The sequence below is a fragment of the Pan paniscus genome, chromosome 22 (genome assembly GCF_029289425.2).
Source record: "Pan paniscus chromosome 22, NHGRI_mPanPan1-v2.0_pri, whole genome shotgun sequence".
NCBI lineage: Eukaryota > Metazoa > Chordata > Mammalia > Primates > Hominidae > Pan > Pan paniscus.
The window spans coordinates 34,681,294-34,705,885 of NC_073271.2; the positions used below are offsets into that span (position 1 = coordinate 34,681,294).

Genomic DNA, 24,592 nt, shown 5'->3' on the forward strand with positions numbered 1-24,592 from the left:
TGTGTGTACATCCATGTGTAATTGTATGTGTGGGATTTTGAAAGGCTTTTTATATTTTATTCAAAAAGGTACATTTTTCAATATCACAAACTTTCCTTTCAATTATAAGCCCTTCCCATTTTCAATTAATGTTTTAGGCAAGGAATATACATTAGTAAAACCAACCACACCACTTAGGGAAAATGAATTAGTATGGGGAAAGTGAAGAACTGGCCATGCAGTCAATTACTTTGGCCAGCATAGATATAGTTGAACTAACCAGCACAGGTGTAGACAGCCTGTTTGGATAAGGTAGCTTAAGCCCCAATTTTTTCTGCAGTCTTTATTTTTGTCAAGTATATGAAAACTACCATCTCATTTCCTCCCTGCAGCTATTACCCACATGTATGTGTAGTGTCAAAATAAATGGCCAGAGTCCTCTCAGGGACCTCCCTTGGCACAAGTCTCACTTCCTCACCCTCTCACCTCCAGAGCCTCAGGAAGTGCAGGTCAGAAAGCAGCCAGGGCAGGTGTGAGGTGATGGAGCGCTGAGTGTCGGCGAGCCCAGATAAAACAACGTTCCAACATCGGAAATCCAATCATTCACCCACTTGTCTCCTCCTCGCTAACCCCAGGCAAGTATAAAGGAGATGGAATTATAACAGGAGTTAGAAGAATTTGGATGTGATTTCATATATTAACTCAGCAAAATTTTTTCTGAAAAGGTCCAGACAGTAAATATTTTCAGCTGGCAGGCCATATGGTCTTTGTCGAGCCTACTCAACTGTGCCATTATGGAGTGAAGGCAGCCACAGATGATATAGAAATGAATGCATGGGGCTGTGTTCCAATAAAGCTTTCTTTATGGACACTGAAATGTAAATTTCATGCAATTTACATGTGTTATGAAATACGCTTCTTTTCATTTTTCAACCATTTAAAAAAGTAAAAACCATTTTCTTAGCTCCTGGGCTGTGTTGACTGGCCCCTAATTAACTGATATGTGGGCTGCTATCCATGAAAATCTAGGCACAGAGGAAGGCAGAGCTGGCTTCCCAGCCAAGATGGGACTTACCTTGATATGAGCTGCTGGGTCCGGGACAGTCTGAATCATGTCCTTCAGTAAGCCAGCCCATCTACCAGCTGTTCAGAACCTGACGGCTAGAAGACAAAAGGAACAACATGCATAATAATAAACAACTGCATTTCTGTGTTTTATGTTCTAGCAGGACAGGACACAATTCACCAATGGCAAAAGAATCATAGCTTTGCATTAAACATGTTTGCCTAAAGGCATCCTCTAGGTATGTGTGGTCCATGAGGTGACTAGATAACTCACTTTCCTTCCATTGGGAAAATCACTTACAATGAGCCCAAGAGAACCCTAGTCCGACAGGCCAGAAGAATCTAGCTCAAGCTAACCCACATCACATGCGGCATCCACACATCCTTCCACGTGGGCAGCATCTAATGAGGGATCCATTAAAGGAAGACGTGAGACTAAAACAGGGCATACTTCTCTATCATACTGAGAAAACAGGACTTTGAAATCCCACCAAAATTCATGCGATCTGCACATCCTTTTCAGCTTCGTTATTAAGCTCTTAGTAAACAGCACAGCTACCGTTCATTGAGTACTTCAGTGCCAGTTCCTTGAGCGCTAAGGGCTCCACACACATTTTCTCATTTCATTCCAACCACGACTCCGAGAGCTGTCATTCCCATTGTCCAGCTGTGGACGTCAAGACTCATAAAGGTTACTGATTTGTCCAGGATCACCTGGTTAATAAGCGACAGAACCAAACTGCAAATCAGATTAGCCTATCTGACTCCAGAGTCCCCAAAAAATTTGGTTTGACTTAATTAGCAGGTATCAACCCATATTTTGAAGGGACATTTTAAAACACGCCTTAAATAAATTAAATTTAAAGATGCCTATAATCCAGGAATTTTCCAGAAATAAATACTTCATCCAATATATTCCTGTATTCGAATTATAAAGCAGCATGTTCTGACCACTGTCTGTGCCCCTCCCCTTCCACCAAGCCAGTCTCCAACCTCCCTTTGCTGTCACAGGCCCCAGGGCTGACCTATACAGATGGGCTCAGCAGGGTGCCTTGCCTCCTGGCCACCTGTCAGGGTTGGTTGACGTGGCCCCATCTGGAGAGCAGGGGTGAGAGGAGAGGGGTATCTCTTCCCCTCACCTTCCCACCACCGACACCTGCCGCCCAGCCTCCCTGGGCGCTTGGTTATGGTTCTGACTGCGGCTGGATTCTAGGGGGACCTCTCCCGTCATGGGGCCCCTCCTTCCAGGCTCCAGCCTCCAGTAACTGGTCCCCAGCCAGTCTCTGGTGCTCTGCAGATCTCAGCCAAGCCATCGGTTGTTTTTTGGCACTAAAAATGCCTTTTTCAGTTTACATTTTTAGAAGCCATCACTTGCTTTTTATTACCTGTAGTTTTTTGTTTGTTTTCTTCTTTACGATGGCTCTTTGCAGTAACAAATGCAAAATAAAAATAAACAATACGATTACAGAACTAGAGACATTTTCGAAGTCTGTCTTTCAAATTTGCTACTGAGCGCATTACTGTAGTGACAAGTGAAAGCATTCACAGGAGTCCTCCCCACATTCACATCCGTCCTTTCTGACCTCTCACGGTACAGGCACACCCATTCCAACCCAATCGCCTCTCATGGAGAGCGTCTACCTCCAGATCTGCATGCTCCACGTCTGTCTTCAGTCTCCCTGGAGGCCTCCCAAGATTGGCAGAGCTTGGCTCGCCAAGAAGATGACATGCTGGGAACCTTAGGCATTTTTTTTCTATAACCAAATTTCTAGGTCTTGGAAAATATGTACTTCCCCCCACCCCCACCCCCAGGCCTAAAGTAAGTCCCTCTGGGGGATGAGAGTTACTGAAAGTACAGAGGGAGTGAAGTGCAGTCCTGAAATTGAACCGGGAAGCAGATGAAGGTGACCAGGCTCCTGGTGCTCTCATGGGAGAAGAGGCTGGGAGAGGATGGGGCCTGGCTGAAGGTTTCTGGGAGCATAGGAATCCTCAACTCCCCTTATCCTAAGAGCAGCAGGTGCCACAGGAAAACACCACTCTGCTCCTGGGGTCATTCAGCCCGGAAGGGGAGCGTCTGCAAGCCATCCTCACAAAGGGAGGGCCTCCCACTGCACAACCCTGCTCTGGGGAGCACATGGCTATTTCCGTATGTCTGGACATTCTCTCTGGACTAGTTCACTCCGCACAGTTCCTCCCTGCCTGCACACACATGCTGCCGCTCACACCAGGGGCTGAAGCTCGTCCCCCTCCCCTCAAACCCAGGCTGACCTGTGGCTGCCTCTGACCTGGAGAACACAGCAGAGGGAAGGTTTCAGGAGTCCCAGGCTCAGGCCTTTATAGAAGTGGGAGCTTCCCCTTCCTGCCTCCTGAAACCAAGCCCCCATACCCTCAGCAGCACAGCACATGGCAGAGGACCGAGTGCCCAGTGGGGCAGCCAGCACCAATGCCAGGCCCAGGAGGGAGCTGTCCTGGACAGTCCAGAGAACTGACTCTCAGATGACCACGGCCCCTGCCGACATCAGGGAGGCAGCTTCCAGCTGAGTCCAGTCAGCCCACAGAATCATGACCAATAATAAATGGGTTGTTGTACTAAGCTGCTAGGATTTGGGGTAGTTTATTACACACACAGGTCATTGAAACACCCTGTAAGTGCTCTAGAGGCATAGAGAAGATAGACGGTAAATAGCTTGTTTCACTGTCACTATGGATAAGTACAAAGATGGTTCCAACACTCAACTCCTCCTGTATCCATGCTTTTTGCCACATAACTTTGTGATTCTTCCCATTAAAGAGTTAGAATTACTTCCCAACCCTTATTTTTGGGCTGCCTATATGATCTGCTTCAGCCAACAGGCGGTAGCAGAAAGACAAGTATGTCAGATCCTAGCTGAAGCCTCAGGAGGTAGGACGTGTTCCCCTTTGCTTTTCTGTAACTTTCCACCAGCATGGGAACATGGCCAGATGCATGCGGGAGGATGAGAGGTACCTGAGGCAGAGTCACCCACCCCAATCACCCCACCAAGACTACGTTTGATCATCCCATAGACAACCAAAACCCCAGACATGGGAGGGAGGCAACCAGACCAGCCGCTAGCCAAGTCCAACCAGAATGGCCAACCCACAGGCTCATGGCTGAATAAGTGCTTACTGCTTGAAGCCACTGAAATTTGGGGAATTTGTTACACAGCATTTTTGTGACAATAGATTACTGACATACACTTTGCAATGTACAATCAGATTACCGAGATCTTCGTTAAAATTTTTCTAGCCAGTGATAAAAGGAGACTCAAACAGGGCATTTCAAAGGAAGCCACTTCATCCCAACACAGAGACATAATATTTCCACTCACCTACGAGACATGATCTCAAACCCTAATCCTGGCCTCAAAATGGGTTTGGAAACTGAAGGATAACCAAGAAACCTCCACCAGAAGCCTCCATGGGATTCCCAGAGCCCTTCCCAGGAGCAACTGAATTCTCACTTCACATGATGCCCTGCCAGCCTCCCCTGGATTGCAAAAATCAAATCAACATCCTTGGATATCCAAGACCGCAGCAACATCATAGAAGTTACAGCAGCCACTCGGTCTGTAACCAACCAAGACATAAACTAAATGAGCAAGTGTTTGAGTCTCTTGTTTCTTATGGGGAAGTTTGGAGTACTCAGGATGCATCAAGTATAAAATGACAGGGAAGGGAATAGATAGAGATTCCAGATGCAACACAGTCCTGATCCTTGAGGGATCGAGATGGGAAACAGATCTGTTTCATACAGATATGAAGCAGTCAGTCCTGAGAGCAGGCAGTTAGTGGAGGTACCCAGTGAGGCATGTGGATATACCTAGAGGAAAGAGAGAGCTGATTCATGCAGAGACAAGGGGGTGCCACCAAGAAGCCTTGATGAACAAGAAGCATGAGGACTGGAGGAAAGAGGGTGAAAGGCATGAAGCAGGGAACCTAAGTTTCTCCCAGCTCTGCCACATTAGAGACCAAGGGCGTATGAGCTTCTCACACCGCCACCACCAGAGTGATCACACACCAAAGGGATTCACTCAGCACGCAGCGTGATGGCACTGCCATCCTCCACACCAGCTCAGCGAAAACCCAACGGACCTAAAGACCAGGAGAATAAAAGCTCAACCACCCTCCCCTGCCTCCTCAACCCACACGGATCTCTGACTCTTTTTTTTTTTTTTTTTTGAGACGGAGTCTCTCTCTGTTGCCCAGGCTGGAGTGCAGTGGTACGATCTCGGCTCACTGCAACCTCTGCCTCCCGGGTTCACACCATTCTCCTGCCTCAGCCTCCCGAGTAGCTGGGACTACAGCCGCCCACCACCACGCCTGGCTAATTTTTTGTATTTTTAGTAGAGACGGGATTTCACCATGTTAGCCAGGATGGTATCGATCTCCTGACCTCGTGATCCGCCCCCCTCAGCCCCAAAGTGCTGGGATTACAGGCATGAGCCACCGCACCCGGCTAATTTTTTGTATTTTTAGTAAAGACAGGGTTTCATCGTGTTAGCCAAGATGGTCTCGATCTCCTGACCTCTTGATCCACCCGCCTCGGCCTCCCAAAGCACTGGGATTACAGGTTTGAGCCACCATGCCCGGCTAATTTTTTGTATTTTTAGTAGAGACGGGGTTTCACCGTGTTGGCCAGATGGTCTCGATCTCCTGACCTCGTGATCCGCCCACCTCGGCCTCCCAAAGTGCTGGGATTACAGGCGTGAGCCACCGCACCTGGCCCTCTCTGACTCTTTTTGCAGCCATTTGAGTGCCTGTTCTTTTTTACCGTTTCAGAAGTATTTTATGGATTTTTAAAAGAGTACTTCTAATTTACTTTTGTGTTCCTAATGGTCATTTCTCAAATATGTAGTAGTTGGTAACCAAACAAACTAAAACCATACTAAAGATTTTTAGTAGTTGGTGATAGTTTCATGTCACTGTAGGAACCTTTTTATTTTCTATTTTACCTGCCTTTGAACCCTTGCAGAACTTCACTCTATGTTGATTGAAAATCATTTCTTTAATACTTGTTTCTTGCAATAAACTCATTTGCTAAGGTATATACTTCTATATGATTTTGTGTTTCATGACCCAGCTATATTTTATTATTGGGTATCTTAAAGAAACGAAAAAGGCCTTAACATTAATAGAATTCTACTTGTGTCACTTCTTTGTTTTTGTTTTCAAAATGCCAATGTCTTACTAAATAGAAACAAACTTGATATGAATTATGTAAGCTCTAACCACATAAAAAAGATGGACTGGTTCCCAAGGTAGAAGGGAAAATAAGCATTTTGTAATTATGGAGGCAGTATTGCAAAATGGTTAAGAGAAGGCCTAAATATTTGCAGGGCTGGTACAAGAAAATAGATGGAAGTTTGAGACCCCTCGACTCTACCCCTCCTCTCTTCTCAAACCCAATTCTGTTCTGTGGGTTAGAAGACGCATATAGTCACGTGGACATCCCGATCCACATGGCCACACTCCATTCAGCAATGCTCCCTGCTCATCCTTCAGACCCAGGGAAACACACACAAGATCTTCCCAAGAAGATGAACTCCAGGAAACAGGCTGGTGCAGCCCAAAAGATGCTCAGTCAAGTTTGGAAAGGCACTCTGGGTGCCCCAGCACCTGGGGCATGTCCTGGAATGGGGATGGGTTCAGCTGGGGAGGGCAGGAGTGGGGCCTAGAAGGCATAGGCAGGACCCTGGGCTAGGGGCAGTGCTCGATATGAGCACAGTGCAGAGCCAGATGAGGGATGGAAATCAGATCTGCCACTTACTCCTTGGAAACCTATAAATGATCACTTTATCCTCCAAGAGCCTTAGTTACACATTTGCACAATGAGGATAATATTACTGTAGTATAATAAGAACTCCATTTGCCCTTGTCTCTCGTTTCTGGCATGGAGCTCCTAAAACTCTGGGAATTTCCCAAGTGATGGGAGCATCTTTTGTTCTAAGAAGGCAGCGGGTTGGTGAGTCCCTAGATAGCTTCAGGATGGGGGCTAACTGCAAGAAAGAGTGAGTCTTGATTAGATGCTCAGAACTTTCAGCCCCATTTCCCAACCTCTCAGGAGAGGAGAGGAGCTAGAAATTGAGTTGATCCCCATCGGCCAGTGATTTAATCAATCCTGCCTATGTAACAAAATCTCCATAAAATACCCTGACGGGGTTAGGACAGCTTCTGGGCTGGTGAGCATATCGGTATGAAGAGTGTGGTGTACCCCAATGCTAAAGGGACAGAGGCGGCCAGGCGCAGTGGCTCACGCCTGTAATCCCAGCACTTTGGGAGGCCAAGGAGGGTGGATCACGAGGTCAGGAGATCGAGACCATCCTGGCTAACACGGTGAAACCCCGTCTCTACTAAAAATACAAAAAATTAGCCAGGCGTGGTGGCGGACGCCTGTAGTCCCAGCTGCTCGGGAGGCTGAGGCAGGAGAATGGCGTGAACCTGGGAGGCGGAGGTTGCAGTGAGCTGAGATCGTGCCACTGCACTCCAGCCTGGGCAACAGAGCAAGACTCCATCTCACAAAAAAAAAAAAAAAAAAAAAAAGGGCAGAGGCTCCTGTACGTGGAATCCTTCCAGACCTTGCCCTGTGCACCTCTTCATCTGGCTGTTCATTCATATGCTTAATAATAAACTGTAATCATAAGAGCATAGCGTTTTCCTGAGTTCTAGCAAGTTGTTGCACCTAAAAGGGGGGTTGTGGGAACCCCCAATGTTGTAGCCATGTCGGACAGAGTGTAGGTAACCTGGGGACCCAATACTTGTAACTGGCATCTGAAGTGAGGACGGTGTTGGGGAGCTCAGCCCTTAAACCCGTGTGCTAACTTCCGGTAGTCAGTGTCAGAACTGAATTGAACTGTTGGACACCCGGTTGGTATCAGTGTTGAATGATTGGTTGGTACTGGCGAAGACACGATGTATTTGGTGTTGGGAAACATAAATAAAAAATGTGTAAAACCTCCAAACGATGTTCAGCAATTCACAAAGGTGTCAGTGCAAGAGTTGGCCTGTATCTATTCTAACTGGTCAGTATGCAAGTTGAACCATTGTTTGATTATCTCCTCTGTCTACACCATCAGGCTTTTGTGAGGATTAAACTAAATTATGCCTCAGAAAGAAAACTCTCTCAATGCTAGGCACATAATCAACACTAAACAAGTGGTAATCATTATAATTAAGAAAGTAAAAATATTTCAAATGGACGATTTTGATACTGTATAAAATGTTGCAACTTTTTTTTTTTTTTTGAGACGGAGTCTTGCTCTGTCGCCCAGGCTGGAGCGCAGTGGTGCAATCTTGGCTCACTGCAACCTCCACCTCCAGGGTTCCACTGATTCTCCTGCCTCAGCCTCCTGAGTAGCTGGGATTACAGGCATGTGCTACCATGGCTGGCTAATTAAAATGTTGCAACTTTTTAGGAAAAATAATTCTCAATAAATAAATTGCTAATTTTCATAAGAGCCCTTTGTCAATGGACTAAAAACATCCTTAATTTAGAAATGTATTTTTTAGTTTTAAGATAACTAGTCATTAAGTGAAAACACTGTAGGCAAAATGGCTCTAAGCAATTTAGTATTCATAGGAATGAATCCATTCCTTGAAAGCATTGGTCGCTGGGTGCACTTGTCCTGGATGAGCAGATATTAGGCAAATCAGTCTTTCACCAGCAAACCCTGCCATAAGAACTGCACAGGCCTGATTCCTGCCAAGCACACCAGGCCCCTGACTGGGGCAGAGGCCTCCCTTATGGGGCAGGAAGAAGGAGGCAGGGAGAAACGTAGGGCCCATGATTTAAGGAGGCTCTCCCTCTCAGGCTCATGCAAGTGCAGGATCAGTACCTAAAGGGGAGCACCGCCCAAAATCCTGTGCCCCAGTCACCTTAACCCAGTCCAGTCCTGGCTCCTACACTCCAAAGCTAAGCAGGGAATACCAGCGGGAGACGGAAGACAGCATGAGAAACTGAATGCATCTCTACATTTATCTAAAAATAAGAAACTGGACTTCTTCAGTAGGAAATGGCTCATCTTTCCAAATGAATAAAAATACTTATAGCTATGGGTTGAATTGTATCAATTCTCTCCCCCAGTTCATGCATTGCAGTACTAACCCCCGGTCCCTCGGGATGTGATGATAGAGAGGTAGGGCCTTTACAGAGGCAATCAAATTAAAGTGAGGTCATTAGTGACCTAACCCAACATGACTGATCCACTTACAAAAAAAGGGACAAGATTTAAAGACAGACCTGTATAGAAGGACGATGGTGTGAAGACACAGGGAAAAGACAAAAGAGGCCTGGAACAGATTTCCCTCAAAGCCCTCAGAGGGAACCACTTGGGCTGACACCTTGATCTCGGACATCCAGCCTCCGGAATGGTGAGATGATGAATTTCTGTTGTTTTAAGCTACCCAGTTCATGGCAGTTTGTTACAACAGCACCGGGAAAGGAAATCACCTCTATGGAGGGACTTACGAAAGTCACTTAACTAATGCAGATTAGAGGCCTCACAGTCGGGGCATGGCCTCAAGAGCCACATCCATTTTAATCGCACCATTTCTCACTGAACTCTGACCCTGGTCAAGGCATGTCTCAGGCTCCATGGACTGCTATTCCTTCCACTCATCGACCCTGGCTTCATTCTGGCAAAGGAGGGACTCTTACATTCTGCGGCCTGCATGAGTGTCATGTGAGCACCCCCATAACCTTGATCCCTGCGGTGCTTCTCCAAGGGAGCCCTAGCATTCCAGCCGGCCTCATGGGCATGCCTTAGAGAGAGGGAGCTGACCCTCTCCTTCTCCAACTGGGTTTTATTTTTATTTTTTGGCATGTTTTGTGAATACAAAGATTCACTGCCTGGGTGTGCCCCTTGAAAGAAGGTTTCAATTGCATTCAGGTGAAATAACCACAAAATGACTGTAAGCCAAATGTAGTAGTATCATAGAAAAATGGAAATATCGTAAAAGCACCAGTCTGTAGACACCTAGCCTCTGGTTCCTCTGGAAAAGGGAGAAGACAGTAGACAGTGATGGAGAAAAGAGGGGCTGTGAAGACTACAGAACTGAGAAGGCAGTAATTCTAAAATCTCCACACTGTAGGGCCAGGAACAGGCAGTGCTGGGCAATGGGGCATCTTATCTCAGGGAAGTCAAGGGTGTCATGTAGAACCAACATAATTCATCCAAGTACAGCAAAGAATCCAGAAATGGTCTGTGGAGGTTTGGAACCATGAAAATCAAATAGTAAAGATACAAAATATTTACATATCCACATTTTTTAAAAGGGGTCCTGACTAGGCAGCATAAGATTATTTGGGTTCTGTTCGTTTTACCTTTAGTTGCCCTTGGTTCTGCCATCTTTTTTCTCTGTGAGTCATTTGTCTTGCTTTTGGTCAACACGGCTTTCCTCGGGTCTCCAAAGATCCTGGAATAACCTGAATATAAGTTGAAGAATATTAAACCTTATTTTGTTTTCAAATATTAATACCAGGGATCAACTGTACATGTACCGACAAAACCTATTTCTTAAACATTATTTTAAAATATCCTAAAAGGGGAAAGAACTTAAATCCTTCCCCTTAAAAAAAGAGGGGACAACATTCCTCTCCTCTGAGGGAAGCCCAGCATTATGAAGCAAAAATCGGGAGTGAAAGCAAGGCCAAGCCTAACTGGCATGCTGAAGCACACAGACACTTTTGCACAGAAAATATTTTGAAAATGTTTTCTTTTCCTTACAGCCCCCAGCTTTGGTAATAATGGCTTCCCCAGATCATTCTGTTAGCACTTTCTGCTGCTCAGAACAGGGCAGTGGGATTTAGAATTTAGAAAACATCCTGAGAACTGTAATTAAGCAATTGTCATAGTCCCAGAAAAGAAACAACCCTTTTACTTTGTAAATGCTAGGAGGATCTGTATTTTTTAAAATCTTAGAACACTAACTAGCTAAAAAGATAGAAAGAAAAAAATCTTTCTTACAATATGCCTGTAGCACGGCTCCAAAATCCAGTCCCTCTCTCTCTTCTTTTTTTTTAGATACAGGAATTTCTTACACAACTTTCCAAGTAAAATATTCAATCCCCAAATAATATATTTAGTAGAATCCTTACAACATGAGAAATTGTAAATGGCATCTGTTTCCCTTGAAAATATTTTAAAATTAGAAAACATCTTAAGCACTGCATCAAATCAATATTTGTAATGGGCAGAATTATTTCTAAATGGTTCCACAGGCCAGTTGACATTCCCACTCTACTTAGGAAGCCCCCAGCCAACTCCACCTGAAGTCTTCAAAACCTGTGCATAGAGGCAAATTGCCCAGATGTCACAGAAAAGCATTTGTTGTGATACAGAAAATAAAACACATTACTGGGGGAAAAAAATCAGGGTACTAAACCACGTACATAATATCATCCCAATATTGCACAAAGAAAAAAAAATAAGTGGATGAAATAAAAGAGGGAAGGCAGGAAAGGAAAGAGGATGACCTGAGAAAAGTTATCAAAATGGTTAATAGTCATGATCTTTGGCTTTCCAGTGTGAAATAGGAGTTCTTATTTTCCTCTTTTTTAAATATTTTTAAAATTATTTATGTTTTAAACCAACTAATAAAAGTAATATATATTTACCGTGTACAACATTATGTTTTGAAATATATATATATATACATGTTGGAATGGCTAAAGTAAGCTAATTAACATCTGCATTACCTCACATACTTATTTTTTTGTGGTGCGAACACTTGAAATCTACTCTTAGTGATTTTCAAGAATATAATGCATTGTTATTAACTACAGTCAATAGATCATAGGTCTATTCAAGTTCAAGTCACAGATCTCTTGAAATTACTCCTCCTGTCTAACTGAAATTTTGTGTCCTTTGACCAACATCTCCCCAGTTCCCCTACGCTCGACATCACTAATCATCAAGGAAATGCAAATCGAAATCATGATGAGTGTCATCTCACACCTGTTAGAATGGCCATTATCAAAAAGACAAGCGTTGGTGGGGATGTGGAAAAAGGGAACTCTTGCCCACCGTTGGTGGGAACGTAGATCAGTACAGTCATTATGGAAAACAGGATGGAGGTTCCTCAAAAACACAGAGATCAATTACAAAACAAAATACTATACGTTTTACAAATGTACTACAACTCAATTTGGTATGTATTCCAAATCAAAATACTACATGATTGCTGGCAATCCCACTCTGGAGATAGATCCAAAGAAAATGGAAAATGAAATCGGTATGTCAAAGAGGTACCAGCCCTCCCACATTCATTACAGCATTATTCACAACAGACAAGGTATGGCATCAACCTAAGTGTCCATCAACATAAACGCCCATAAAGAAAAGTGGTGCACATACACAATGGAACACTATTCAGCATTTAGAAGAGAAATCCTGTCATTTGTGACAACATGAACAAACCTGGAGAACTTTATGCTAAATGAAATAAGCCAGGCACAGAAAGACACATACTGCATCCTCTCACTTATACATCGCATCTGAAAAGTTGAACTCCTATTTCCTTCTTTATAGTTTTGTGTATTTTCCAAATTTTCTAAACCAAAAATATTCATCTTTACAATCAGGGGAGAAAACTAAGGAATAATCATTTTATAATCCTAAACATGCTTTTAAAGCATTTATTTCACAGTAATGTATTCTTTTCCCATCCAGTCATACATGGGCCCAAGGAGCTGGCCTTCCCTGCTCGGCGGCCTGATGTTCAAGGGGATGGGGGAGGGGGACAGTGCAGTAGATCATGCTTTGCAAAGCTGTGCAAATCTTTTTTTTTTTTTTTTGAGACAGAGTCTCACTCTGTCGCCCAGGCTGGAGTGCAGTGGCATGATCTTGGCTCACTGCAACCTCCGCCTCCCAGGTTCACACCATTCTCCTGCCTCAGCCTCCTGAGTAGCTGGGATTACAGGCGCCCACCACCACGCCCGGCTAATTTTTGTATTTTAGTAGAGACGGGGTTTCATCGTGTTAGCCAGGACGGTCTCAATCTCCTGACCTCATGATCCACCCACCTCGGCCTCCCAAAGTGCTGGGATTACAGGCGTGAGCCACGGCGCCCGGCCAAAGCTGTGCAAATCTTGAGTTAATAAACATGTTCCCCAAATCCAAAAGCCAATATTGACTATTGCTTGGTTAACTGTTTTGCATGGATAAGTGGTTAAAGGAGTATTTGGTTTCCAATTTCTGCAAAGGGAATAAAAGTTTTAAAAGCGTGAACTAAGATTCCCTATACTATGCTATTCTATAGTAGGTTTTTATGCCAAAACCTCTACTGGCTGAAAGGATAATTTGATTTATGGTTGAGACATTGTTGGGCCTGATTTGAAGCCCAGAGTCAAGCCCAGAGAGGATTCTCTTAAATATGTGCAATGGGTATTTTTAAATTAGCATTATGGCATTATTAATATTTCATTTAGCCTGAGAGCATTTACCTGACAACGTAAATTATGTGTAACACAGCTGAGAAGCCACAAAGGATCCAAAAAGATGTCACGAAGTCCACGAAGAGAAGCTTTGCCAGAGAAAGGCACACTACCAGCCGCGTGAGCTGGCCTCATCAAAGCAAAAAAGTCAGAAAATTATGTAAACCAGACTCAAGAACTCAAAAATACAGTCGTTTGAGAACTTTGGTAAGAGTGCAAACTGCTCAACCCAGCTCAATCACCCCTGGTCCAGCAACGGCAGAAAGCCAAGGTCAAGGAGTCACATGACCTGAAGAGACACCCCTCCACCACCACCACCACCCCCCAAGCCCTGCCCCTGGCCAGTGGGACAAACCACATCACCCCTGGGATTCAGTATTCGGTCAGGTTCTGTGTTCTGTATGGGGAGTTAGAAGAAGGCACCGGATCATCAGGAAATCTGGACTGGAAATGGCCAAAGCTGAACACATCTGAGTACCTGAAGGGTAAGCTTAAGGTGTCAAAGCAGCCATGGTGAGGCAGAAAGAACCTTGAGCTTGGGGCCCCATGTTTGTGCTGACCCACTAGCAGCCAACAAAACCTCCCTCAGCCTCAGTTTGCTCATCTGAAAACTGTGAGTAAGAGGCTCTGACTCCAGAGAGGTGGTGCAAGTTCAATGAGAAGGGGTTGCTGATGGTCCAGATGGACAGATGCAAAGCATTGCTTTCTGTTTTTGTCTTTGTTTTGATACAGGATTCTCTCTGTCATCCAGGCTGGTGTGCAGTGGTGCCAATAGCTCACTGCAGCCTGGACCCTCCCTGGCTCAAGTGATCCTCCCACCTCAGCCACCCAACTAGCTCAGACTATAGGAAAAAGAGTCATGCACCACCATGCCTGGCTAATTTTTAAAAAAAATTTTTGGAGACATGAGATCTCACTATTTTGTCCAGGCCGATCTCGAACTCCTGGCCTCAAGCAATCCTCCTCTCTCAGCCTCCCAAAGTGCTTGGATTAGAGGGGTGAGCTACCATGCCCAGCAAAGGCATTGTTAAATTCAGGAATGAATGACCACCTTGTTCCCCAAAACACTAGACAAGAGAACCACTCTCTACGCACAGATCTCCCTGGCCACCACGTGTAAGCAGCAGTGAATATTCCATAGGTGGAACTGGCTACTGTGAAGAAAGAAAACTCCAGAAAAGGTGCCTTCACTCCAAGAAGTAGCCTGGACCCCACGTGCGTGACAGCAGCCTGGGGAGAAGGCTCCACTCCCACCAGCAATGCCAAGGACAGAGCAGCAGCAGCCGTCCATCCCCACAGTTATGGTGAACACAGCCACAGAGAAGCCTGCTTTTTCCATGTATAGCCACACACAGGTGGCAATGGCAGCAGACGCAACTGGCTGCCCTTCCTCCCTTATGGAAGGAAACATAATTTTGCTTGGGTGTTCTGCCTGCCCCCACATGACCCACGGAGGATGACCAGCCCCAACACCAGTATAAATCCTATCACTGGGCACCATCTCTTCTCACCACTGATTGGTTTAGGGAAGGGCACATGATATAATTCTGGTCAGTCTAACACTCGGGGAAGCGAGCTAGAGGACTTCTAGGAAAAGTGTTGGCTGATGAAGAAAGGCCATAGAGTAGTAGTCCTGTCTGTGTGGCACTTGGAACTGTGAGAGCCATCCCAGGACCATGAGAAGAGGTCACCTGAGGACAAAACCAATATGCTGTGGATATCTGGGGGAAAGGAGGGAAGTCCTTGTGTTTCTATCTATGGTAGGGAAGAGTATAAACCAACTCTGAAGGCATCTCATGGCAGGGCAGCTAGGCACATCAAATGCATTTTCCTTGTTAACTAAACCATTTTGAATTGGGGTCATTTTTGTTGTTATTGTTATTACTGGCAGCAAAAGTATCCCATACACTCTAGTAGCCATGTTCAAAAAAGTCGCTTTCAGCTCTTTTACCATCTGTATCCATAGTCACGCAGACACGCTGAGTATGCTCTTCAGTTCTAATTTTAAAATAAAATGATCTGCTGGAAATTAGCTCAGCTCATAGATCTCCATACTTACAACACTGTATCTAAGAATTAGTAAATAACTATTACCATGATAAGTGGCCTATCTCAGTCTATCCACATGTTGAGTGTCCAGGTACTGGAGGTGGCATGGAACCTCCCCTCAATAAACAAAGGGTATGATGAGAGGTTATACTTTAAATTAAATTACTGAGTGGAGGCATAATGTGGTGAGGGTCACAAGAGAGGTACCAAAGATGCAGCAACAGAGCAGTTGATGGGCACTTAGCATTTCAATAAGTGGGAATGGGGAGGAGAGCAGGAAAGGTGGAGGAAATAGATGAGGAGAGGAAAGAAGGGAAGTGTTCTCCAAGGAAGCATGCTGCAGGGAAAGAGTCTTTCACCTGTATGTCCCCACAAGGCACAGAGTATGAACTCAGAAATGTTGAATGATTTGTCTCTATAATTAAGGGATGATTTCACTGATAATGTTGTCTTCTTCCATAATCTAAGTTCAACCTGCCCTTCAAATCCATTCATTCATACAATTGTTCATCCATCCATCCATCCATGTATTCATGTATTCATTCATCTATCCATCCATGTATTCATCCATCCATCATCCATGTATTCATCCATCCATCCACCCATCCATCCATGTATTCATCCATCCATCTATCCATCCATCCATACGCACTGAGTTCCCTCCATGTGCCAAGCACTGAGCTAAACACTAACTAGGGTTGGGCTTTGCCAATGAGTTCAGAGCCTAGTGAGAGAGACAGAGTTGTAAAGAAAAAAATCACAAATGCCAACTCCCCCATTGCCTTGCTTGATCCTCAATGCCAGAGTGTAGCCTGGTTGAGCATGACAATCAGCTGGAGAGCTTTTTAAAAACAGAAATTCTGCAATCCTTCCTCTTTTTTCTTTATTGGAAAGTCCAGGGGTGAAAGGAGCAAAAGGGTCTAAGTGGGAGTTAGGGAGGCAGAAGAGGATTGAAGGCAGTGTCTGAAATATTTTCAGACTGAGAAGGAAAAGGAAAACAGCCAAGAACACAAGGAGGAGCAGTCAGAGCGTAAGGAGGAAACTAGGAAAGATCTAAGTCATGGAAGCCAAGGAAGGACATTCAGTAAGATGGAAAGTTCAGTGTCGCAACTGCAGAGAGATTAATGTCCAGGAGAAAGTCATTCAACCAACCATATGCATTGAGAACAGGTCCTGGATTTGGCAACTTAAAACCTCTTGCTGTCCTCTAAAAATGTTGTAGGAGCCTGACAGCATGAAGCCAAATGGCTCAGTAGTTAAAAACAGGGAGGATATGCAAAGGGCAATGTAGGCTACTCATGGAAGGAGTTGAGCAACAAAGTTAGGGAGGGAGTGGCAGTTCAAAGAAAAGCACTAATGCCACAGGGTGCAGTGGCTCATGCATGTAATCCCAGCACTTTAAGTCAGGAGTTCAAGACCAGCCTGGCCAACATGGTGAAACCTCATCTCTACTAAAAATACAAAAATTAGCCGGGCATGGTGGTGGACACCTGCAATCCCAGCTACTCAGAAGGCTGAGGCAAGAGAATCACTTGAATCCAGGAGGCAGAGGTTGCAGCAAGCTGAGACTGCACCACTGCACTCCAGCCTGGGGGACAGAGTGAGACTCCTCAAAACAAACCAACCAACAAACAAACAAAACCAAAAAACAATGAAAACAAAAACGAAAAGCACTAACTGGCTTCACCCACCCAACATTTGCTGGGCACTTACTGTGCTTCAGAAATTACTAGTAGCTAGGGATGCACTAGTGCGCAAGACTCAGCCCTGCCCTCAAGGCATTTACAAACCAATGAAAAGAAGGTTTATCTTATTTGCTCAGTGTGTTTGAAGGATGAGAAAAGCAGGTATGTTTATAGACAGGATAAAGGGAGCCAGTGGAGTAGAGGAGATAGAGATTCTAGAGCCAGGGCACTTAAGGACGTTACTGTCTGGGGAACAGGTAGAGGAAATGCCATGTTTCACAGCACAATGGTGGGGTCAGTTCTGGCAGGAAGGTGGGACCCCACTCTCTCAGAAGGGGTGTGCTGCCAGATGGCTAACAACAGGCTCTCACAGGAAAACTCCTGATTTGAAGCACTTGGTCATTTCTATGGAGTCAATATTTCCATCATGGGCAACTGCAAGGAACCCAGGGGAGTCCCTGAATGCAGAGTTGGGAAAAGATGTGCTCTAACACATCATTGCCGGCTCTAGCGAGTTGGGAGGAGCCAGCTCTAGCACACATGGGCTCCAGAAGCCAAAGAGAGACCAAGAAGCCTGGAACTGTTGATAAGAAAAGAGTGTTCAGAGGAAAGCTGTGAAGCCAGCATAGCCAGCTGCTCTCCTAGGCGCTGAGACCCTGTGATGAGAGGAGAAACCAGGGAGGCGGAGTTCCAAATCTGGAAAAGTGGCAGGCTTGAGTGCTCTTCAGTTACTCCCACTTGAGCAATTTTGCTTCCTAAACCTGGTTAATAGCCCAAAATGTGGGCTGCTTATTGTCATCTCCCTTCACTCTGTGTGTGTGTGTGTGTGTGTGTGTGTGTGTGTGTGCTTTTCCTATGTAAACTGCTGCACCACTAACTCTGCTATACTTTAGAACTCAGTAAGGCAATCCTTAGACTCTTATACAATTTCCTAAAGGGTCCCCTTTTACTCTAAGTCATAGAGAAATGTTGAACATTTAAACCTTTAAAGTGCAGTTTTGCTGGAAGAAAATTTCAAGGGTCTCCATGAATCATGTCTGAGCCATGTATTGGCCATGACCACATACTTCTTGTCAGTCTAATTTCATTTGGTTGTTATTGTGGTTTGGTTTCATTTCATGTTGCTTTGGAGGGTCAATCTTTCTTCCATTCATGACATTCAATCAACCTTTCTCCCCAGTGCGTCTCCCCATTTTTTATGTGTGTGTCAGGAGATAGCAAAATAAACACAGGTATTAATGTGCCTGTGGGCACCAGTTTGTAAAGCCCAAGACGTTCTTGGACCCAAGGAAACTTTCAGTTCTTTCTCAGCCTTGCCGTTTTGCATGTAAAGCATTTGAGCTGATCTCAGAGTTGAGGTGGCTGCCAGCTTCCACCAGAACAAAACACACAGCAGCAAAACAGCGCCATGTCCCTCAGTGTGGGAACCAGGGTCTACCTGGGGCCCCCCCGTAAAAATGAGAGATCTGAAGGAAAACAGACAGCATTTGAAAGGCGGATGACATCAAGAAAGTAAAAGCAACTATAAATATGACTTCTCTCCTGCTTTACACTGAGCCTTCTGTTCAAGAAAACACATTTACCAGGGACTTTTTCCTTAAGCTCAACTGGAAAAACAAATATTTAGTCATTTTACAAGAGCAGACAACTGAAAAGCAAGCCACAGATTAAACAAGCATTATGTATTTCTAAGAAAGTTCATCAAACACAATATATCTTTGAGAACACAATCTTGAAGTCTGTTTTAGAGGCAAATCTGACCTTCAAAATGAATTTTGTCTCGATATAATTACAAGGTCAAATCTTAAAGAAGCAAATGCATAGACAACCATCTTTGCAATGAGATCTGTTTTATATTTTCAAATGAACAATACTGGACAGAAAAAAAATACATAATTACTTCTGAGGTTATATATAAAATACCCAATTGGCAATTAGCCAATATCATATTAGTATCTCAATATTTTAGATAAAGCAAAACTCCCAAGTACAAAATAATCTATAATAGAACAAAAATAACAAGTCATATTAAAGAGAGATTACATATAAGAGACTTTATTACAAGTTATCATTTTTTAGATAAAATTTATTCTTTCAGCATCACTTTGATACTTGTAGGAGGCAGATATAGTATAGAGAGGCAGAGAGAGGTGAGAACCTTTCCTAAGAAAAATCAAGCAGCATTAAAAGCAGAAAGAAAAAAGAAGAAAAAATATTTCAGATTCTCAATTCTGTATATCACATTGTTGACAAAAAAAAAAAAAAATTAGAGAATACCAACAGGAAAAGGTTTCCTTGTGCTCTTTAAGGGTGGGGAATTTCAAAGAACCTTGAACTCATCATGAAAATAGTTCTATACCCATCGGCTTTGCCAAAAACACTTTGGGATTTCAGTGATGGGTACTGAGCCACCAGGAGCAATGAAACCAGCTTTTCCATTTCCACTGAGTTTTGGCTGGTTTACAAGGATTGCACAAAGATCACCTCATTTGTACTGGACACAATTGGGAAATAAAAATTTAAAAATCATCCTTCATATTTAAAATAGAAATCATGAACCCCGCCACAAACATGCTTCCCCGACACTCAGGACCTGCGGTTGACAACATGCCTCCCCGTTAACCCGTGAAGCCTCATAGGTATGCACTGCATCTATATAGAATTTTCCATGGACTCCATCATCAAAGCGTCCTTTAACAAGTATGAACTGAGCACTCACCCCATGCACAGAGCTGTGGACGGGGCCATATGGGACAGAAAAGTTGCAAGGTGTATCTCTCACTCCCAAAGAGCCCACATGCCTTGCAGGAGAGGAAGGCTGTGGACCCAGGTTTTGTGATGCAGATGAAGGGGCCACATAGCTGCTCCAGTAAGAAGGACTGGAATCATTTGAAGGGGAGGAAAATAGGGCATTTCAGCCTTGAATAGCAGAACCCAGATCATGAAAAATAGGAAGAACTTATATGGACGTCAGAGAGGAAGGCAATCCAGACAACAATAATAACTTAGGCAAAACAGAAATCAAATGCAGCTTGCAGAAGACTCTGTACAGGGAGCCAACACAGCTACTTTACGTGAGGAGTCAATGAGACCATTTAATAGAAGCCCCCTGTCGAAACTATAAAAATGATTTTGCCATCTTGGCCATCTCCTGAGATGGTTGAGAAGGGATCTGCCAAGCAAAAAAAGAGCTGAGGGGTTTTGCACAATGGCCTGGAACAGAGAGGCTGGAGAGAAATCAGACAAGTCTCTCAGGCAGAAGTTCCAGAAAAATGAAGAAGCAGGAGAGCCCGAGGCAAGAGGGAAATGGCAGGCACATTGGTTGGACGATGAGGGCTTGTGTGGATCTCAAAGGGCCAGGACGTGGGGAGAGTCTAGACTTTCAGGCTAGGAAGTCCGAACCTTGTTGTGAAAATAGCTGAAGATTTTGGAGCACCTGCCGAGCAAAGTTTCCCAAAGAGGCTGTTGGGAAGATTCATGAGGCAGGAGACTACAGGGAGGGAAGGCCAGAGGCAGAGAGGCCAGTTCCAGGATGGCTGCCATGGTCCAGCCCAAGGTAATGAAGGTGGGGAAGCCTCGGAATGCAAGAGACAGGGTGGAGATGAGAAGACATGTCAGAGCCTGGTGGCCAATTAAGCAGAGAAGGTGCAGGGAAGAGAGGAGAGCAGGATGGAAAGCCAGGAAATGTGGGTCTCAGTGAAGATGGGGAGTTCTGTTTCAGCCCCAAGAATGAGCATGTGCATCCTTGAACCCCGGGGCCTGTGAGGTTGGTCAATGGAAGCCTGGGAGCTCTGCTCAGTCAGGGTCTAGGACTGGTACTCCTGCTGGGGCCACCTCAGAGCAGAAGCAGGGCGGAAGCAGTGGAGGCTGGCTCCGAAGTGTTCTGCCCTTAAAGAACAACAAGACTTTCCAGAGGCAGTGTGTAGCCTTTAAGATGGAGACTGTGATGAAGAATGGAGAGAGATGGAAAGAGCTTCTCAGTGACATGGGGAGAGGGTCCGCACCTGGAGGGCAGACCCTTCCTGGAGGGCAGAACCTCGCTGGCCGTCTGGCTTCCCACACACCTGCCTGGTGAACCAATATACCACTAGGGGGTTCTTTTCTTGCTTGAAATGTCATTGAGTTTTCAATTTGTAGCATTCATGAGGTGCGTTATGAGGTTTATTCAGCATTTTTTTTCTTTTGCTGAGAAAGGCACAATTAAGTACCAGAATTTTCTTTGCTGGCCTAGCCTTCTGGAATCTGAACAGGTTTTGCAATCCCAGGACCAGATCCTCTCTATATAAAAATTGGTGTGGGATTGTGGGGGGGGGGGGAATCTCTTTTTATAATAGCTAGAACATCTTAATATTTTGTAAAAAATAAGCTCATCACGAACCCAGTTAACCCAGCAAGGCTACTGCCCTTCTTCTGTGTGGTGGTAACAGCTTTCTTCAGCAGTGCAAGGTGCAGGCAGAGCCTTTCGTAGTATTAATCACTAGGTCCATTTATTGAGAGAGCTTGAAAGGTGATTATTCCTGTTCTCATTTCTCAGAAAACTGAGGCATGTGAAGATCACAGGTAGGGTAAGCAAATGAACACAAATTCAAACTCTGAATTCAAAACCAGCCTCTGTGTATTCCTGAGGACCATACTGTCTGCTAAGTGTAGAGAAAGGCACATCCTGGTTCAACAGCAGAGAAAGCAAACAGGAGGCACTTTCTGTAAGTCATCTCCACCACAGGGCCCTCTCTTTTGTGATCCAGCGACACTTATTCACAGTCAAAGCCCAGGAAGAGTGGAAAGATTAACCTTTGTGAGCCAAACTGTGTGACACTTGATTACTTGACAGAACTAATCCTTCTGTCCTGATGACAAAAATTCAACTACATAGATACATGCAAGCTAATATCTGTTGTAATGCCTCCCAGTTTCTCTGGAGAATTCCTTAGTTTCCTGGACATCTCTGAAATGCAAAGTTTTGGCAACGAGTCTCTGAATTAACCTCTGAAAATCTCACCCAGCCAAGATGGCCTTCTTGAGAAGACTGAAGAACATGGTTGGTTTCAGGCTGAGCTGGAAGTGGTTTACCTCCCAGGAGACGTTCCCCACAGTGGTGTTTAAGGCATGGGGCGGACCAACACCAGGAAGACTCAGACATCACACCACCCACCTTCAACTCAGTCACATCCACCTACATTTTCTGAAAACAAAAGGCAGTCTCCCCAAAAAGCACTGAGACTCTTGTGTAGGTAATCTGAGCAGACACCAACTTCCCAGGGCTTCCTTTTATCCAGGAGAGCTTGGCTGTTCTTTTTAATGGTAATATCTTCTTCTTCCTGCAGCACCGGGCTGTGGCCCACTCTGGAGAAAAGGAAAGATCATTGCTGGCCTGCCTTCCCAATTTCAGACTTGCCAGTCTACAATTAATTGTGTAAACTAATCCCTTAAAATACATCTCATTATATCTATCATCCATCTGAATCTAGATGCATACATATGTATATACACATATGTACATAGTTATAAATATGGATCAATATAATGAGATGTATTTTTAAGAAATTGGTTTATCTGTCTATATATATTTACATACATATACATCCATACATAGATATCTCATTTTATCTCTATATCTATACACATATAAACACACGTGTGTGTACATTTATGTATGGACATAAAGATGGGTGTAATAAGATTTATTTTAAGGAACTGGAAATAGAGAGAGATATCTATATATATCTACACACACGCACACACACACACACGCACATGGAGAAAGAGAGAGAGGGAGAAAGATCTATCTACATCCATCCTGTTGGATCTTTCTGGAGCACCCTGGCTGACACTCCTGCATTGATGAGTCATTGGTTGTAGGATGTCCTGGGAACGAGGCATGAGCTTGGACAGGGCTGTCATCATCAGCAGGCACTTCCCAAAGAGGGCTGACAGCTGAGGCATCTTCCAACCATACTCCCAGCATCTGAGGGAATAAGTCCTTCCTTCCGGAAGGGAACCCAGACAGCACATCACAGAGCCCACGCCAACTGGGCAAATTGAATGTGCACAGAGTAAATTACCAAAACTGCCAATAAAACTCAGAATTATAAAATCATATAATTTAGAAATTATGTGATGTAATTAACATTTGCAATCTGTTGACTTAAAGTCGATTATGTGGGAAATAACTGAGAGTTCGTTAATAAGCACAAAACAATCCAGCAGAAATTGACAGCGTTAGGTGCTCAGGTTGTGTGGAGGTCAATCTCAGCAAACCAGAGTCACTGGGCTCCCAAGATGGAGTTAAGGAGAGCCCTGATCTTGGACCAGCCACGTCCTTTACACATAGCAAGGACTGTAAGCCTGACCTTGCTCTAGCACAGGAAGGAGGAGGGCTTCCCTCTAAAAACCACCCATTTTCTCCCAGAACCCCAAGACCCCAGTCCCTGTCAGGCTGCAGAGGTGATTTCCAACCATCTGATGCCACCTGCATCAGAATCGCTGAGGCATTCCTGGGCCCCAGGCCCCATTCCTGGAGTCAGCAGCCGGACTATGAGACTGGCTCAGTGAACCCCACAGACAGGGTCACAGGCATGGAAGCGCAGGCCGCAGAGTGCAGGCACAGAGGCTAGCAGTGACCATCCACCTGGCCCTGAACAAGTCCACCTTCTCAGAGTTTTAGTTTCCTAACCTGGAAAACAGGGAATAATATCATGAAAGAAACACCAGGCACAGCACTAATGTATCACAAATGCCACATAAGTAACCGAGTGCAAAATGGGACATTTCCTGCCATCGGCTGAGGCTCAGAATAGCGCACAGAGCACAGCAGCGGTGCACTCTCTAAAAAAGGAAGCCCGCACATCCATGCACAACTCTCTAAGGGGTGACCTAAACAACAACAGTAAGTCCCTGCCCCTCTGCCTTCCCGGCCTCAAGGGTACATATGTCAGAAACTGGTCAGTGCTGAGTATCCAGCTCCCACAGTCGCAGAGGGGAGCAGGGTGGATGTGTAGAGTTTTCTGGTTTCTGCACAGTATAAATCCTCCCACAATTTCAATCAACCAAAGGAGGAGTTGGAAGACATCTGCACAATTAGCTCTTGTGCACCGGCACTGATAGAAGAGACCAGAGACCTGGCATTCCTCCAGAGAAAGTTTCAGAGGCTGTGCAGCACCTCTCTCCACCCCAGGGAAAGAAAGGAAAGGGGGACATAGACAGGGAAATTTCACATCCATGTGCAGATGCACCAACCTCAAGGCCAGTGAGGGAAGCTTCAAAAAAACCATTTAGGCTGCCTCCAAGGGTTCCCCTAGGGTTCTGAGCTACCAGGGCACAGGGGCTAGTGACTGCCTTCCAGGTAGAGAAATTTGCAGAGGCT

General features: G+C 44.8%; 1 protein-coding gene across 3 annotated transcripts in view; it reads right to left on the reverse strand.

Moving 5' to 3' along the window:
* ERG (ETS transcription factor ERG) overlaps positions 1-24,592 on the reverse strand; it is a 279,429-nt gene that overhangs the window by 192,475 nt on the left and 62,362 nt on the right. For all 3 annotated transcript variants that reach the window (XM_063601408.1, XM_063601407.1, XM_034947822.2), the window contains exons 2-3: positions 10,385-10,486; positions 1,055-1,140 (exon numbers count right to left, since the gene is read on the reverse strand). In XM_063601408.1, coding sequence (XP_063457478.1) covers positions 1,055-1,093 — 39 coding nt within the window. In that variant the 5' untranslated portion in view covers positions 1,094-1,140; positions 10,385-10,486. The remainder of the gene's footprint in view (positions 1-1,054; positions 1,141-10,384; positions 10,487-24,592) is intronic.